The sequence below is a fragment of the Microtus oregoni genome, unplaced genomic scaffold (genome assembly GCF_018167655.1).
Source record: "Microtus oregoni isolate MIOR12 unplaced genomic scaffold, Mior012 000011F_ref0000422, whole genome shotgun sequence".
NCBI lineage: Eukaryota > Metazoa > Chordata > Mammalia > Rodentia > Cricetidae > Microtus > Microtus oregoni.
In genome coordinates, this window is record NW_024543070.1 from 17,171,328 (window position 1) to 17,190,462 (window position 19,135).

Here is a 19,135-nt window from a genome sequence, read left to right on the forward strand (position 1 = left end):
TATTTTATATATATGAATGTTCTACTTGCATGTATGTCTGCATGACAGAAGAGGGAGTCAGGTCCCATTCCAGATGGTTGTGAGCCATCATGTGGTTGTTGGGAATTGAACTCAGGACCTCTGGAAGAGCAGACAGTGTTCTTAACTACTGAACCATCTCTCCAGTCCCCAGTGATGAAATATTTTAAAGATCTCTGTGAATTCACTAATAAACACAAGGTATGAGTCCTCTAAGCATTTTAAAGTTGGACCAGAATACTCATGGAAAGGGCAAATTTAGATATTCATGCAGAAAAAGAAACTGTCCAGACTTTGACTTGTAGGCAGAATAGTTTAAAGAGAAATTTAGCACATAATTTAAGTGTTAGAAGAAAAAGATTTTATAGAAGGTCCAGGTTCTTGTGTTTCATTGACTAAAATCCAATATTCAATTAACTCACATTTTATCATCTATGTTTAAATTCAAATAAAATAAATTACAAATATTACACTGAATAAATAAATGAACATTTTAAATTAACTTTTCAAATAAGGATAAGTGAAGAGTTACATTAATGTTAACTGTTAACAATCAACAGATAATTTCTAATAGACTCTGCTGTGATAGCTCATAAAGAATTAGATAAATGCTTAGTATGTTTTGTTTGTTCTTTTCAGTTCTGGTGATTGAACCTAGGGCCTCTCATCCATTATAGGGCTTTTATTGTTCTTGTTTTGTTTTGAGACAGGGCCTCATTGTATAGCCTTATGTGATCTCACTACGTAGATCAGATCTCATAGAGATCCACCTACCTCTGCTTCCAGTGTTTTAAACACCCACTGCAGGGGTTTCCAGAGGAAATGCAATGGTCAATGCTGGGCCTTGCACTTTGGAAAAATCCCAGTTCCACAAGTAACATGCTCACAAACTAGGTAACAGGGTAAGCTCAGGATGAAGGAAAGTGTAAACTGGCAAAGAGTGAGAAGTGGCCGGCATCTTCACAGGAGGAATCCTGCATGAGTTAGCCTATTAACACTGGGTTGATGACCGTTGAGCACTAGCCTGAAGACTAGAACACAGTACCCTTCACTTGTACAAAGAAAAGGGAAAGATGTGGATGCTTGGCCAACCCAGTTTGTCTTCAGACAAAGACTAACTATTCAGTCCTGTTGGCATGGAAACTGCTGTGTGGGTCAGCCTAGGCTGAAACTCACAATGATCTACCTGCCTCTGCCTCCCAAATGTTATGATTAAAGGCGTACACCACCACACCCAGTCCAATACAATGGTTTTTTTCTTTTTCTTTCTTTTCTTTTATTTCTTTATTTCTTTTTTTGAGACAGGGTTTCTCTCTGTGTAGCTTTGGCCGTGCTGAAACTCACTCTGTAGACCAGGCTGGCCTTGAACTCACAGAGATCCGCCTGCCTCTGCCTCCGCTTAAACAATGGGATTAAAGGCATGTGCCACCACATCCACCCCAGTGTAATCTTTAAATGTCTAAATCTGAAGGGTTCTTTCCTGAGTACACTCTCTCTTTTGGTTGAAAACCCAAAGATTTTTATAATAGTTCATCTTTATCACCCAATTTTGGTCATTCTCCTTATTAAGGACAAATAGGTTACCCAGCATTCCTTGATGCTGATGTGTATTGTAAAGGCCAATGATATATAGAGCCTGGCATTCATGTTTTAAAGAGAAAATCTGGAAATTTTCCAGAGTAAAGATTATATTATGCTAAACAGATTCTGATACAATGGGTAGAAATCTATGTTTAGAAATGTCCTAAATTTTAAAGCCCTTTTAAATTTTCTAATTTGGGCTTTTACATCTTTGTAAAGAAAACATTTAGGAGTAATATTGAATTATTATGCTTTGGTGCCAGTGAGTTGGCTCAGCAGGTAGAAGTCTTGCCTTGCAAGGCTGGTGACCTGCCTTAGCTCTCGACAGCCCAAATAAAAAGTAGAGAGACCAACTACAGAAAGTGTCCCTTGAGGTCCACACACTGTAGGACCTCACTCCATACACCTACAGCCACACACCAGAATCATGCACACACACAAAAATAAATAAATAAATAAATAAATAAATAAATAAATGTTTAAATAGCAGGTTTTCCTGGGTGTTTTTCCCAATTATTCAAGGTCTGGTTACTCACACAGAGATTTCGTCACGAACCTAACAATGAAAGTGAGAATATTTAAGAGAATTGTTCAACGGGCAGGAATTTGATACCTAATGTACAAGTATCTCACAACAGCACAGTGATATAAAATGAAGGCGGAGCGTTAGGTCTAAATATTTAACTGGAATCATGAACAATACAAAAATAGTAACGTTCTTGGCAAGATAAAAAAAAATTTAAGCCTACCTTTGCTAAGTATTCTGACTCTAAGGGCGGCTGTCTCTCCTCTGCTGATTCCGGACCTTGGGATAGGCTGGGGCTGAAGGCCATGAGGTCGGTCTTGGGCAGACCCTCACCAGAGCACACCCTCTGCCGCCTCTGCTGTGAGTATGACCAGCTGCCCACCGCGCTGGAGCACACCAGCACGGGCTTCCCCGGAGCACAGGCTCCATCAGTGGGCTTCGCTGAGCAGCGCAGCGCGGTGTACAGCAGCAGCGTGAGCACCAGCAGGCTCGACACCGCACAGATGGCGATGATCAGGTACACGTTCACATCCACCAGCGATGCCTCTCGGCCAATGGCATCTACCAATGCTTTTGATGAGGTTTTTGGAGCTTGGCTGTTCTCAAGCAGAGAAACGAGCACTGTGGCTGTGGCAGTCAGCGCAGGTTCACCATGATCCTTCACCAGCACCAGCAGGCGCTGGTGCAGCGCATCCGCTTCATCCAGGGCGCGTGTGGTGCTGATCTCACCAGTATATAGGCCCACGCGGAACAGGCTTCGGGAATTGCCTGCCGACGTCTGCAGTTCATAAGAGAGCCAAGCATTGTAACCAGAGTCTGCATCCACTGCTCTCACCTTGGTGACCACGTGGCCCGAACCCACTGATTTAGGCACAAACTCACTCACTGCCCCTCCCGCTCCCACGGCTCCGTGGGGCAGTAGCGTGGGAGCATTGTCGTTCTCGTCCAGCACAAACACCTGCAGAGTCACATTGCTGCCCAGGGAAGGCACACCAGCATCCCGCGCGCTCACCTGGAACTGCAGCAGCTCCAGCTCCTCATGGTCCAGAGGCTGTAGCGCAAACACCTTGCCGCTCTCCGCGTGCACAGACACGAAGCTCGACAGTGAGCGCTCGCCCACCCGCCTCTCCACCAGCGAGTAGGACACCAGCGCGTTCTCCTGAGCATCTGCATCCATGGCAGACACTGTGAAGATGTGCGCACCAGGCGGGTTGTTCTCCTTCACGAACACTGTGTATTCGGGCTGCGCGAACGTGGGCACGTTGTCGTTCACATCAGCCACCTCCACAGACACGCTGGCGGTGGCCCACAGCGAGGGCGAGCCCCCATCCCTGGCTGTCACCACCACCTTATAGTCAGGTGTGGTCTCTCTGTCCAAGGCGCTGTCCAGCACGAGCGAATAGTAATTCTTGAAGGTGGACACCAACTTGAAGGGGACTTGAGGGGTCAGGGAGCAGGTCACCTGCCCGTTGATTCCTGAGTCACGGTCTGACACTGAGATGAGGGCGATAACAGCGCCCAGTGAAGCGTTTTCTTGGACTGGTAGTGAGAGAGACGTTATTGAGACTTCTGGGGTATTGTCATTGATATCCAAGAGTTTTACTGAAATTTTACAATGTCCTGACATTGATGGGGTTCCCTTGTCAGATGCAATGACCTGAATTTCATAGGATGTCCTTTCTTCGTAGTCTAATTCCCCCTTCGTTCTGATTTCTCCCGAGGTGGGGTCTATTTGGAACTTGGTCCGTGTGGTAGAAGACACATCACTACTCAGTGAATACACAATATCACTGTTTGGTCCTTCATCTGCATCAGACGCATTTAATTTCACCACCAAGGTTCCGTTTGCGGTGTTCTCTAACAACTGAACTTTGTAAACGGATTTGGGGAAAGTAGGTTCGTTGTCATTCACATCTAACACTTTAATGAGTATCTGAACAGAACCTGTGAGTTCAGGCTTGCCTCCATCCGTAGCTACCAGTAACAATTTCACCTCAGCATTTTCCTCTCTGTCCAGAGATTTCCCCAACACAAGAAACAGCGATTGGCTGAGTTCATCATTTGTTTGTACATCTAGAAAGAAAAACTCGCTGGGACTGAGCTTATAGGACAGAAGAGCGTTTACTCCTATATCTGCATCCGAAGCTCCCTCTAAAGGAAACCGCGAGTCTAGCAGTCTCGATTCATGAAATTGGATAGTTTTTTCTGTAGTTGGAAATAGCGGCGGGTTGTCGTTAATATCCCTTACCTCCACCTCCACGTGGAAAACCTGCAGCGGCCGGTCCACGATTACCTCCAGGTGGATGCTACACTCCGCGCTCCGCCCGCACAGCGCCTCCCGGTCGATCCGAGAATTCACAAACAAAATGCCATTCTGCAGATTTACCTCCAGAAGGTCCCCGCGGTCCTTGGATGCCACCCTGAACAGGCGGGGCACCAGCTCCGCCAGCTCCAGCCCCAGGTCCTGAGCGATGCGGCCCACGAAGGTTCCGTGTTTGGCTTCCTCGGAGATGGAGTAGTGGAGGTGGCCACTCCCTGCCTCCCAGGCTGAGAGGAGCAGAAGCCAGAGCAGCAGACACTGCCTGACGTCTGGGCCCCCTCTCAAAGAAGGCATCACCTCTAGTCCTCCGTGAGTTGGTCAAATTAAATGATCATGTTTAAAAGAAATGAAATAGTCTAACACCTGCTAAATCCTGCTGCTTCTCCTGTCGTTTTATCTGGAGTAACAAAGAGACTCTGGGTATTTGCCTTCTTAGAGAAGAACATTCTCTGGTGGACAGCGACACCCTGTGGCTAATCTGATTCGAACTTTACCGTATTAACTGTAAATGAGACGTTTACCGTATTAACTTCAAATGTAAACTTCAGTAGTGCTAAGTGTTTTCAGTGTTGAAAACTCTCTTCTTGTAAAGCTGAAAAATTATATCTATTAGACATCAATTCCAATTATCCCATCTTTGCCCATGGTAACTACCATTCTACTTCCGTTTTCTATAAGTTTCACTACTTATAAATCATACAGGATTTGTAAGGGTTTGTTGCTGTGGGATTGAGTTCTTTGTTTTGCTGTGTTTTGAGACTTGCTTTTCCAACTAACCATAATGTTGAGAAGGCTTATCGGTGTTGTAGCATGTTACAGGATTTCTTTTCTTATTGCTAAATGTTTACATTGTGTAAACCCGCTGCATTTCGTGAGTCCCTTCAACCATCCATGGGCATTTGGATTCCTCTGGCTCTTGGTTCTTGTAAATAGAGCTGATACCAATGCAAATGCACAAATATCTTTTGGATATCTTGTTTTCAGTTCTTTTTTTTTTTTTTTTAAATATTTATTTATTTACTTGTTATGTATACAGTGTTCTGTCTGCCTGTATGCCTGCAGGCCAGAAGAGGGCACCAGACCTCATTACAGATGGTTGTGAGCCACCATGTGGTTGCCGGGAATTGAACTCAGGACCTTTGGAAGAGCAGGCAATGCTCTTAACCGCTGAGCCATCTCTCCAGCCCCCTTGTTTTCAGTTCTTTTGTAAATTTTTTAGCACTTCTTCAGAGCAAACACACCGGAATCAAAGAGTACTTTCATTCAATGAAAATATGCTTGAATACACTCCTGATATTTATAATCTTGAGTTTTGAATTGTTTGCGGGTTACATTAGCTTGTCATATGAGAAATTTGTTTTAGGATTATTCTCTTTCCTTTTATATTTGAATCTTCATGCAAGAAAGAATAAACTGATTTCGTTTCAGTGTTAGTTACATGAAAGTATCTTTTATTTATTAACTTTTAGCTAGTTACTTCACATGCAAAAACATTAAACTTAAATAAAGGTGGTATTGGGGTTTTTTTGAAATGAATGAAGGAATGCGTCAGTTATCAAAGTTCATATCAAGTTACATACTTGCTACTTCATGTATGTCAAAAAATGCTCTTATTTTTCTTAGAAGAAAACAAAATGAACTGCAAAATTTAGTGTCCATTTAAAACAGCATTGACGGATAGATTTTCCTGGATCTAGAAGCTTTAATAACTTTCCTCTGAGCTGGGTGTAGTAGTACACACCTCTAATCTCAGCATTTGGGAGGCAAAGACAGGTAGATCTTTGAGTTTGTGGCCAATCTGGGCTACAAAGAGAGTTTCAGGACAGACAAGACTAAATAGAAAAGTACTATCTTGAAGTAAAATAATAATAATAACTTTTTCTTGATTCCAATGTCTTAAAGTTATTCCACTTATTTACTCTTGCAGTAAAATAAATGCAACTGGAGATAACTAAAGAAAAAATATATTCAGAGAGAAAAATATCCCGTGTGTTCTTTTAATCATGGTTTCTGGATTTTATATAGCTAGTTAGATAAAACCAGATATAAATACACATATATGTAATATATAACATATATACATATACATATATATATATGATGAAAATAGAGACAAGCCGTGTAGAGGAACAAAGGGCCTAGTGGAATGAGCATTTTATTTATTTATTTATTTATTTTTGGTTTTTTCGAGACAGGGTTTCTCAGTGGCTTTGGAGCCTGTCCTGGAACTAGCTCTGTAGACCAGGCTGGTCTCGAACTCACAGAGATCCACCTGCCTCTGCCTCCCGAGTGCTGGGATTAAAGGCGTGCGCCACCACCGCCCGGCCCCATGTCTTTTTATAATAGTGACTAATATTTTAGATTCATTCCCAAGTTAATATAATTAGTTATTCTAGAAAACTTTTACACTTTATAAGAACCATCATGGCACAGAAAGAATAGTTGCTCTGATCTTTTATCTACAATGTAACTATCTTAAACTTTGTGATCACAATGTAGTCATATGAAGGCCTATCCAAACACATTAAGGTCGTTTGTTTGGGGTTTATTATTATTATTATTGGGTTTTGTTTCTTCATTTCGCCTACAGCTCAGACTAGCCTCAAACTTGGTCTGTAGCAGAGGATGGCCTTTAAATTCAGATCCTTGATGGGCGGTGGTGGTACACGTCTTTAATTCCAGCACTTGGGAGGCAGAGGCAGGCAGATCTCTATGAGTTCGAGGCCAGTCTGGTCTACAAGAGCTAGTTCCAGGACAGGGTCCAAAGCTACCCTGTCTCAAAAAAAAAAAAACAAGCCAAAAAAATTCAGATCCTCATGCCCCCATCACCCAAGGACATGTATGTGCCACCAGACTGGGCTCTTCCAAACAAATTTGAAAGGTTATTGGTATTATCAAAAAATGATGGGTTCTATTTATAATTTTATGATTAATATTTAAGCAAAGCACTCTGAGATAACTACATTTTCCATCAATACTAATTCCTTTATTCAATTTTATTTTACGTATGTAGGTGTCTTGCCTGTATGTATGTTTGTACATCACAGACATGCCTAGCACCCACAATCTAGAAGAGGACATCAGATCTTCTGGAACGAGAGTTACAAATGATTTTGAACCCCCATGTAGGCACTGGAATTCAAACCTGGGTCTTCTGGAAGAGCATCAAGATCTCTTAACCACTCATCCATCTCTCCAGCCCACAAATCTATATAAACGTTCTAATATAGTGAGTTATGACATTGTAGCCCCAAATGCCAACCAATTCAAGTTTTTCTGACTTAAATAAAAGACAATATTGTTTATCTTCTACTTACATTTTTTTTAGTTTAGCTTCAAAAAATTATCTCTATCCCTCCCAATTTTTTTTCCTTTTTTTTTTTTTTTGAGACAGGATTTTTCTGTGTAGCCCTGGATGCTTTTCTGGAGCTTGCACTGGAGACCAGGGCGGCCTCCAACTCAGAGATCCACCACCTCTGCCTCCTGAGTGCCGGAGTGCCGAGTGCTGGGATTAAAGGTGTGTACCGCCACGCCTGGATGTTTTATCGTTTGTTTGTTTGTTTGTTTGTTCTTTGAGACAGAGTTTCTTTGTATAGCTATGGCCCTCCTGGAACTTACTCTGAAGACTAGTCTGGCCTCCAACTCAGAGAACCACCTGCCTCTAGAGTGCTGGGATGAATGGTGTGTGCCACCACCACCTGGCTGTTTTACCATTTTAATTTCCATTTTCAGAATATTTTCCATAGATTTCCTTTAGTTTTAGGCTTGAGTTGCTGTCACAAGAATCCCAGGTTTTTAAGAATGATTTGCGTAAAAAAGGAATGGTCCCATTTGTACCGCTTTCTTTCTAGAAAATTGGTTAAACATGATCAGCATCACATTTTTTATTTTTTTAAGTCACACATAGGATGATGTTTTCTTTCATGGGTGTGATGGTTTGACAGTGAAAACCGAAAGGGTTCATTACATCAAATTCAACACGTTTTATAACTCAATTGTTACTGTAAACAGTCTACTTGAATATACACTCCGTGTTGCTGTGTGTTTTGGGTTCTATTGCAGGGTTCTTCATATGACATGTTCTTGAGTGAATTATGGTAAATACTGAATGTCTCTCTCAAGCCAATATTCACATAGTTAAAGAACAGAGCTATGGAGACATACTAAGGTATGATTTCTGAATGTATTCTCTCCAATTGTGTAATCCTTCAGGTTTATCTCACATTTCGAGAAAATTGAAAGGTTTTTTTAGCATTATTATTCGAAAAATTATTTTGTGGTTATTCTTGCCCAAAGACTTGGTATAATAATATTAATATTTAGAAAGTTGCAGGCACATGCTTTGGTCTGTGTCTTACAATGCTCTAAACAATACTCTGTCAACTTATCACCCCAATCTCAGAAAGCTTCGCTATCATATTTGTAGAATGTTTTACAAGTGTTTTTTGAAGTTTCAATACAATTGTATTATTCCTCTTCCCTTTCCTCCCTCCAAACCCTTTTATGTATTCTCCCTTGCCCCTTGCTCTTCAAATTTATGGGTTCTTTTTCTTTGTTTATATACACAAATATATATATATGTATATATACATATATATATATTACAGATTAAGCATGTAGTATTTAGGTATACCTGATATATAGCAGGTATATTATACAGGTGTGTGTGTGTATCAAGTATATTATATAGGTATACATACATACATACATACACAGGCATATATATCAGGTGTACCTAATAACTACATGCTCAGTGTGCATAATGTTACTTGTGTATATGTTTTTAGGGCTGAGCATTTGGTATTGGATCACTAGTTGGTGTGCTCTTCCCTGGGGAAGACTATATCTCCTGCTCTCAGTATTCCTTAGTTGCCCATAGTTCTTGTCTAGGGTTGAGACCTGTTGGGCTTTCTTCCTTCCAGGTTAGCACATCTATTGGTGCTGTCCTTTTACAAGGGGAGCTTTAAGGGTCTTTTCTGTGTGTTCGTTTGAATGTTTAGCCAACAAGGTGCATTCACTTAATACTTGTGTAACTTCAGAAGAGATAAAACATTGTACCAGAGGCTGTGGAGATGGCCCAGTGGGTGCAGTGCTTGCTCTGCAAGCCTGAGAGCCTGCATTCAGATCCCCAGCCTTCGCATGCCCAGCCAGTCTAGACAAAAAAATGAACTACCTGAACCCCCCCAAAAAAGGTACAGAGGAACTGAGGAAGATACCTGACACTAGTTACTGCCCTCCACATCGGCGTGCACAGGAGAGCGCACACACGTAGACACATGTACCCCTCACACACACAGATTTAACACACTGTCGACTACATGGTTAGAAGAGTCACAGAGACCTGTATTGAAAGTGTGTCAGCTGGTTGTTAAACTTCTGTAATATACTGTATATAATAATATATTACTCACTATTGATCAACATAATGATGATGAATCAAATTTGAAGAGGTCTTTATTCCTCTTCTGAACAACGTGTGTAAAGAATTTTCTTTTCTTTTTTATTTTCTATATTCATTTCTAGAAAAGCAAGCATCAGGGATTTTTATGTAGAACCATTTTGTTTGGAAAAATTTACTCCATCTTTCTCTTGCTTTTGTACTTTGAATTTAAATAGAATTTAACATTGAATGCCTGCAAAATTCTCCCATTGAAAGCAACTTTAAATATTTAATAAAGTGCAATAGACTGTAATAGATAATTATATCATTTTTGAAAAAAAATAGTAATTATCCTGAATTTAATTTTTCTTGGCCTCAACAATTTCATCTATAAAGGGAAAAAGCTTCACCTAATAAAATAAATATCAGAAGGATTAAAAGAAAAGAAAAGAAAGTTTGGGGACACTGGCAAGTAAGTGTGAGGTGGTCACTAAGTGTCTCTTGACTGGATCATGTAAGACACAAGTTCGTGTAATAATTAGTCTTTTAAACCAGGAAACAGCAGCAGGAACTAGTTGGATATTTTAATGTGAAAATTAAAGTACTAACAACATATTACAGTTTATATATATATATATATATATATATATATATATATATACATGTATATATAGTCACAGTGGTTCAAGTTATCTTTTATTTGCCCCCTTTGAAATTTAACAATGTAGAGAGAAAGCAGATGGTTTCTGTAACTTTTCCTACAATTATTTCTGCAAAGCAAGACACGTCACAAGAATTGAAAGCCCACGTTAAAGGTGACCAGCACTGTGTTTGGCTAGCATTCATGAGGCCTTCAGCTCTATCCCTACCATCAATAGTACCAAAATTAACACTAATAATGCTGAAATGTTGTTAGAGCTTTCTACCATATAAATAAAAGAATACAAAAATTTGCAACTATGTCGCTTCCTAGCTTCATTCATTATGCAACTGCAAATAGAGTGTTTGCAAAGGTATGGTTTGTTAAAAGTCATTAAACACCCTGAATACATTTTAAATATCATTGAAACGATTTAAAAAGTGAAGTTAAATCTAAACAGAATTTGAAGTCGTAGCTCAAATTTGGACTTACATTTCCAGAAAGATCCGAATTTCCTTCTGGCTGCTCACTTCTTTCCGATATGTTCAAACCTGGAGAGAGGCCAGCGCTGAAGGCCATGAGGTCGGTCTTGGGCGGACCTTCTCCAGAGCACACCCTCTGCCTCCTCTGCTGTGAGTATGACCAGCTGCCCACCGCGCTGGAGCACACCAGCACGGGCTTCCCCGGAGCACAGGCTCCATCAGTGGGCATCGCCGAGCAGCGCAGCGCGGTGTACAGCAGCAGCGTGAGCACCAACAGGCTGGACACCGCGCAGATGGCGATGATCAGGTACACGTTGACATCCATCAGCGATGCCTGAGAGCCCACTGCACCGGTTAATACAGGCAAGGAGGCTTTCTGAATCTGTCCGCTTTCCACCAGGGATACCAACACGGTAGCAGTGGCAGTCAGCGCCGGCTCGCCATGGTCTTTCACCAGCACCAACAGACGCTGTCGTGGAGCATCAGCCTCATCTAGGGAACGTGTAATGCTGACCTCACCCGTGTACAGTCCCACACGGAAAAGGCTGCGTGCGCCACCTGTTGAAGGTTGCAGTTCATAAGACAGCCAAGCATTGTAGCCAGAGTCGGCGTCTACTGCGCGCACCTTTGTCACCACATGTCCTGCACCCACTGTCCGTGACACCAGTTCGCTCACTGTGCTGCCCGCCTGAGGTCCCAGCAACGAGGGTGCGTTGTCATTCTCATCCAGCACAAACACCTGCAGAGTCACATTGCTGCCCAGGGAAGGCACACCAGCATCCCGCGCGCTCACCTGGAACTGTAGCAGCTCCAGCTCCTCATGGTCCAGAGGCTGCAGCGCAAACACCTTGCCACTCTCCGCATGCACAGACACGAAGCTCGACAGCGAGCGCTCGCCCACCCGCCTCTCTACCAGCGAGTAGGACACCAGCGCGTTCTCCTGCGCGTCCGCGTCTATGGCTGACACCGTGAAGATGTGCGCGCCAGGCGGGTTGTTCTCCTTCACGAACACCGTGTATTCCGGCTGCGCAAACGTGGGTGCATTGTCGTTCACGTCAGCCACCTCCACGGACACGCTGGCTGTGGCCCACAGCGAGGGCGAGCCCCCATCCCGGGCTGTCACCACCACCTTGTAGTCTGCAGTGGTCTCTCTGTCCAGGGCGCTGTCCAGCACGAGCGAATAGTAATTCTTGAAAGTGGACACCAACTTGAAGGGGACGTGAGGAGCCAGAGAGCAGGTCACCTGCCCGTTGACAGCTGAGTCAAGGTCGGACACCTTGATGAGGGCGATGACAGTGCTAAGTGGAGCATCCTCTTTGATGGGCAAAGATAAGGAAGTGACCTCCAGCTCGGGAGTGTTATCATTTATATCCAGCACTTTCACCAAAACCTTGCAGTGATTTGACATCGGGGGAGTCCCTTTATCAACTGCTTTTACTTGAATTTCATAAGATTTTATTTTTTCATAATCCAGGTCACCAATCACTCTAATTTCTCCAGAAATAGAATCTACTTTGAACTTCTCTTGAATGTCAGGAGAAACATCATTGCCAAAGGAAAACACAACTTCACCGTTTACGCCTTCATCAGCGTCAGAGGCATTTAATGTGGTCACTAAAGTTCCATTCGCTGTAGATTCTACTAACTGGGCTCTGTAGACGGCCTGGTCAAACAGTGGGGCATTGTCATTAACGTCCAGCACAGTAATCTGCAGCCGAACTGTCCCCTCCAGTTCTGGCTTGCCCCCATCAGTGGCTGTCAGTAATAACCGAAGTTCTGGTGTTTCTTCTCTATCCAAAGATTTTCTCAGCTCAAGAGAAAGGGATTTACTGAGTTCGTCAGTCGTCTCTACCTTCAAAGAAAAGTAGTCAGTGGGGCTCAGCGTGTAAATTAGAAGAGAATTAGCGCCAATATCTGCGTCCGCAGCGCCCTCTAGTGGAAATCGCGAGCCTGGCTGTCTATTTTCAGGAATAAATATCCTTTGTTCTGAGCCTTTAAAAACCGGTGGGTTATCATTAATGTCCTTAACCTTCACATCCACGTGGAAGACCTGCAGCGGCCGGTCCACGATCACCTCCAGGTGGATGCCACACTCCGCGCTCCGCCCACACAGCGCCTCCCGGTCGATCCGAGAATTCACAAACAAAATGCCATTCTGCAGATTTACCTCCAAAAGGTCCCCGCGGTCCTTGGACGCCACCCTGAACAGGCGGGGCACCAGCTCTGCCAGCTCTAGCCCCAGGTCCTGCGCGATGCGGCCCACGAAGGTTCCGTGTTTGGCCTCCTCGGGGACGGAGTAGTGGAGCTGGCCGCTCCCTGCCTCCCAGGCTGCGAGGAGCAGAAGCGAGAGCAACAGCAAGTGCAGGGCTCTCAGGCCTCGGAGCCTGGAAAAGAGCATCGCAAAAGCACTGTACCTTTCGTACAACTGTCACTCCAAGATCATACTTTCTAACTTCATGGTTTCAGTCATTTGTCTCCTCACCATTTTTGTCTTTTCTCTACTGATGACGAAATGAAGCTTCCTCCCTTCGGTTTTATCAATCCCCCATTTCCAGCTTCAAGACTTTATGGTGTACAGCGACACCATGTGGCCAATGTGGATTTGACACTCATTCATTTGTCTTTCAAAGTAGCTTCTGTATTTATTCGCAAAGTACTCAATACAATGGTTTATAGATTTCGTAGTTTGAAGATCCAAGGCAGTCTGAATGTCATTTGCGAGTATGTAATCCAATGTTTTCGTTGAACTATAATCGTAAAGGCAGTACAATTGGGTTTGAGAAAATTAAAGATATGCTTTAATCGTCTCTTTATCATTGTATTTTAAATGATTTAGGAAGTGGGGCATGATAGTGCATTCCTTTAATCCCAGCACTCAGCGTGAAGGCAGAGGCAGGTAGATCTCTAGGGTCTACACAGTGAGTTCCAGGTCAGACAGAGCTAAATAGAGAAAACCTGTCTGAGAGAGAGAGAGAGAGAGAGAGAGAGAGAGAGAGACTTATTGGCTCATGAATTTCAATTACTAGATATTCATAATTGTAACTGAAGTTTTAAGTTAAATTCATTTTGACCTCTAAAGTCTACTTTATCCGAAGACAGTTTGGTGATTTATTTATAAACTATTTGATAATTTATATGTGGATTTATAAAAGTACAGCTATGAAATACATATTTATGACAATTTTAGAGAAATGTTAGAAATATACTTAATATTTCTTCACTATGAACAACTTCATATTCTAATACTGTAAATGTTAAGTGAAGATATTTGAGAATTTACCTTTGCTAATTTTTACAACATGATATCCCATTTGTTTTGCTTTTTAGTTTTTCTTTGATTGTTTTTGATTTGCTTTTTTTCAGGCAGGATCTCAGTGTTTGTAGCCCTTACTGACTCAGAAATCACTGTGTAGACCAGTCTATGTAAGCTTCAGGCCAAACTGATCTATTTGGTAAATCCCAGGCTAGCCAGGGATGCATAAGTGAGACCCTGTCTCAAAAAATGTATCTGGGTTATTTGAAATAATAGAACCTTTGGTGTTCACTAATAAAGGTTCTGAGACTTTCTATTTCATCACCAAGGCTATTTCTTTTGTTATTTCCAATATATCTGAAATTACAATACTATGATTCATCAATGAAATAGAAAGTCTTAGCAAGTAAGTAGCTGATACAGGTAACAGAAGAAATTTTTAGAATAGGAAATACAATAACCATCGTGAAGTGATTCGTATTTTCATATAATTTTGTTTACTGCAAGTTGTCACTACCCACACTATAACCATTACATATGTGCATCAAATGGGTCTGAAGTCCTTTAGAGTCACAGAGCGCTCATTCCAGGACACATCCCTCTCCCTTAAGTTGATTACCATCTATAGATGCTCAAGTCCTTCATATAATATCGGCATAGAATTTGTATATGATTATGCATGCCCTCCAAATCACTTTATATAACCTCTGAATTACTCACAATATCGAAGAATATATTTTAAAAAATGTAAGCAGGGGCTGGAGAGATGGCTCAGGGGTTAAGAGCATTGTCTGCTATTCCAAAGGTCCTGAGTTCAATTCCCAGCAACTACATGGTGGCTCACAACCATCTGTAATGAGGTCGGGTGCCCTCTTCTGGCCTGAAGGGATATATTGTATACTAAATAAATAAATATTTAAAAAATGTAAGCAGCTGTTATACTGAATTGCTTAAAAAGCAAATCCTTCCCATGTTCATCACAGATACAATGTTACAAACTTTTCTATCTACATTTGGTTATTCTCATGGAGATGGAACACACTGGTATAGAGGATTGTGTATATGTATATGCATATGTGTGTGTGTGTGTGTGTGTGTATTTCTTGGTGTAAGCCTAAGCATGAAGGTATGCAGATCTCCCCAGACCTATGTTCTCCCAAGTTACAAGCAACTGTAAAATAACAACTGCTTTAATGTCTCTGAAAATTGTCTCAAGGGTATAGTATTCTTCATTCAATTCAGTTACCTCAGTTAATTATCAAAAGAGTTTCAAATAGGGCAACAGAAAGAAACCAACAAACACATCACAGAAATAGTCTTGAAAGTTATGGGGGGAAAGGTAAGCAATGCTTTTGGTCTCTGGTAGTTGAACCTATGAATGTGAGCATGATTAAGAAGTACTGTACAGGGCTGGAGAGATGACTCAGCAGTTAAGAACACTGACTGCTCTTTCAGAGGACCTGGGTTCAATTCCCAACATCTGGTGTGGGAGAATTGTCTGTATTCTGACAATCATGTTTTAAATAAATGCTGATTGGCCAGGCACGAAGTATAGGCAGGAAAACCAGACAGGAAGTAGAAATGATGCAAAGAGAACAGGAGAATTCTGGGAAGGAGGAAGCTGATTCCTCCCACTCCTGCCCTGACCACCAAAGCAGCAAAATGTGATCTACCCCAGCTGAAAAAAAGTACCAAGCCATATGGCAAAAATAGATCAGAATAATGGGTTAATATAAGCTACAAGTGCTAATAAATAGTCTCAGCAAATGGGCCAATCAGCTTTATAACTTATAGAAATCTCTGTGTGATTTTCTTTGGGGCTTGCCAGCTGTGGGGTACCGGGCGGAACAGAAACCCCAACAAGCAGGCCCTCTCATGTTACAAATATCCACATGGCAGCTCACAACTGTCTGTAACTCCAGTTCCAAGGGATCCATCTCCCTCACACAGACATATAGGCAGGCAAAACATCAATGCACATAAAATAAAAATAAATTATTTTTAAAAATACTCAACAATTGAACTATATTCCTAGCCTCACAAAAGAGGAACTTCTGCAGTAAGAGCTAGAGAACGGAAGCTGTATGTTTAAAAGTGTAATGTTTATACCTTAAATGGGAACACAAATAAGTGAAACATTAATCTAATTAATCTTTATCAATAAAAAATTGGGAGTCAAATATCAGGGTAAGAACCTGAAAGACCAGAGAAGCAGGTAGCAGCCACCAATCACTTCCTACCTCTAATGTTCCTCCACCCAAAAAGTGGAGATCCTCTCTCAGACCCGCCTTCCTACTTCCTGTCTCCTCTCTGCCTAGAGTCTTTCAAACCTCTATAGTTAATTTTGGTCAACTAGTAGCTGGCTCTGCCCTCTGACACCAAGCGAGCTCTGTTATGCCCAAATCCGTGAGTCCTCACAAAAGCCAACAAAGGAGACTGAGTTCCATATGTAAAAGCAAAGAGCCTTTATTTTAATCATCTTTGCAAACTCAGTCTCTCCACATGTCCAATGAATTAGAATATCTGGAGAGCCCCAAACTCAATTAGAATAGGGTTTTATAGTAGTAAAGGTGGGGGTGAGGGGTTTCTGAGGTTTTAAGACCCCTGATTGGCTAACATTCGTCTAAGGTTTCCTGGTGACTGTGCACTGGCAGGTATTTCTATGTACAATACATGGAATTCCAGGAATTTCCTTTGAATGATCTGTTCTTGGGTGGGGGCCTGGTGATCTCAGCTTGTGTTTTCTCCTACAGCCCAGCACCATTGGCCAAAAGCAGCTTCTTTATTCATTAACCAATGAAAGCAACACATATACAGAAGGACTTCCCATCCCATTTTCCCTTTTCTGTTTAAATAAAATGGGTTTTATCTTTAACATAGTAAAATTACATATAACAAAGCAGGTATCAAGCAAGAATTACAGTTACGATATTTGTATCTACTCTATCTTTTATCATAACTAAGGAAAACTATAATTATAATCATCTATTCTTCAACTCCATCAAAGACTATATATATATAATATATATAACATTATATCCAGATAGATATAATGTTACCTACATTAATGGGAAGTGCATTGTAAGCAACTTACAAAACTCTAGAATTGACAGAGACATCTCACTGCCTGGAAAGTCACCCAAAGTTCTTCTGTATCATTGGGGCATCCATCTTCAGCCTACAAGTACATAATATCCAGCAGAGTTTTCTATGAAGCAAGAAATTTGAAGTTCCGTTCTGCCTTGTAATGGCAAAGTCCATCAGTTGCTTTTTTCTGTGGCCTGCAGAATGTCTGGCAGACTCTTTCATGAAGCTGAAACCCCAAAGGATCATCTCACCTTTAGGCAAATTCAGCAGTCATTTCTCTGTGGGTCCTATATGGACAGTTCATACAGCATAGCATCAAGCAGTCTAAGCAAGAGCAGTTTCTTTTCCAAATGGCTAGCAAACTCCATAAAGAGCCTCTTTGGTGCCCATCTTCCTCTTGAAGTTATTGGTGCTGCCAGGAGCAAATGTGTTTCACTGTCATGAAAAGTCTTAAGTTAAACATTTTAAATGCCATATTCTATAGTCTCTGAAAGGTTTGAAGAATGCCTATTCATCTGAAATACATCTCTGTTCATCTAGAAAATCTAACTAATATGACTAAAAGCTTGACTATTACAGATGATTATTTTAACCTTTATTTATTAATTATATATTACATTTTTACATGAGCTGGATAAACACAATACCTTAATCATGAGCAGAAATACATATACACAGTATAACAAAATTGTCCTTAAATTTGTATATATAGACCAAGATCCATACCAATGCAAAATATTCATATATATATAGCATACCCCCTTTAAATGTAAACAAACATTTATAAACAATAATTTAGGAAATTTGGCCATAGTTCTCTCCAAACTGCATCCTGCTTTTTATTGGGTGAGGGAATTTTAGGGGTCTCTCTTAGGATCTGCATTGTTGTCTAAGTTCTCTGGGATTGTGGTTTGTAGGCTGGCTTTCTTCACTTTATGTTTAAATACCACCTATGAGTGAGTACATATGATAATTGTCTTTCTGTGTCTGGGTTACCTCACTCAAAATAATGTTTTCTAGCTCCATCCATTTTCCTGCAAAATTCAAGATATCTTTTTTCTGCTGTGTAGTACTCCATTGTGTAAATGTACAACATTTTCCTTATCCATTCTTTGGTCGAGGGGCGTTTAGGTTGTTTCCAGGTTCCAGCTATGACAAACAAAGCTGCTATGAACATAGTTGAGCACATGTCCTTGTGGCACAATTGAGCATCCTTTGGATATATACCCAAAAGTGGTATTGCTGGATATTGAGGAAGGTTGTTTCCTAATTTTCTGAGAAATCGCCACACTGACATTCAAAGGAGTTGTACCATCTTGCATTCCCACCAGCAATGCAGAAGTGTTCCCTTTACCCCACAACCTCTCCAGCATAAGTTGTCATCAATGTTTTTGATTTTGGCCATTCTTACAGGTGTAAGATGGAATCTCAGAGTTGTTTTGATTTGCATTTCTCTGATGACTAAGGCTGTTGAACATTTCCTTAAGTGTCTTTCAGCCCGAAAATGTCTATATTCTTAAAAGTAGTCTACATATTCAGTGAAATTTCCATTAAAAATATTGATGCCATTCTTTTCAGAATTGGGAGGAAAATCTAGAAATTTATATGGAGCAACAAAAGGTGATAAATCATCAAAGCAATCCTAAAGAGAAGGAACACAGCTAGAGGTATCACAATACTGGGCCTCAAATTATACTGCAGCCTTATAGTAACAAAAACAGCTGAATACTGGCATAAAAATAGACAGGTAAGCCAATAGAGAAATAGAATATCTAGAAATAAACTGATAAATCTATGGCCACCATTTTTTTTTAACAAAGGTGTCAAAGTCATGCAGTAGCAAAATCA

The 19,135-nt window shown here is 41.3% G+C and overlaps 2 protein-coding genes across 2 annotated transcripts in view; both read right to left on the reverse strand.

Annotated features, from left to right (window-relative positions):
* The window catches only part of LOC121453417 (protocadherin alpha-4), a 207,780-nt gene extending 194,343 nt beyond the window's left edge, over nucleotides 1-13,437 (reverse strand). Inside the window, exon 1 of the mRNA XM_041660178.1 lies at nucleotides 10,958-13,437. Within this exon, the coding sequence (XP_041516112.1) occupies nucleotides 10,958-13,345 (2,388 nt within the window). The 5' untranslated portion in view covers nucleotides 13,346-13,437. The remainder of the gene's footprint in view (nucleotides 1-10,957) is intronic.
* Nucleotides 2,280-4,739, reverse strand: LOC121453533 (protocadherin alpha-2-like). The gene has a single exon (XM_041660403.1). It carries the CDS (start codon nucleotides 4,737-4,739, stop codon nucleotides 2,280-2,282), a length of 2,460 nt encoding a protein of 819 aa, XP_041516337.1.
* Nucleotides 13,438-19,135: the final 5,698 nt, after the last annotated feature.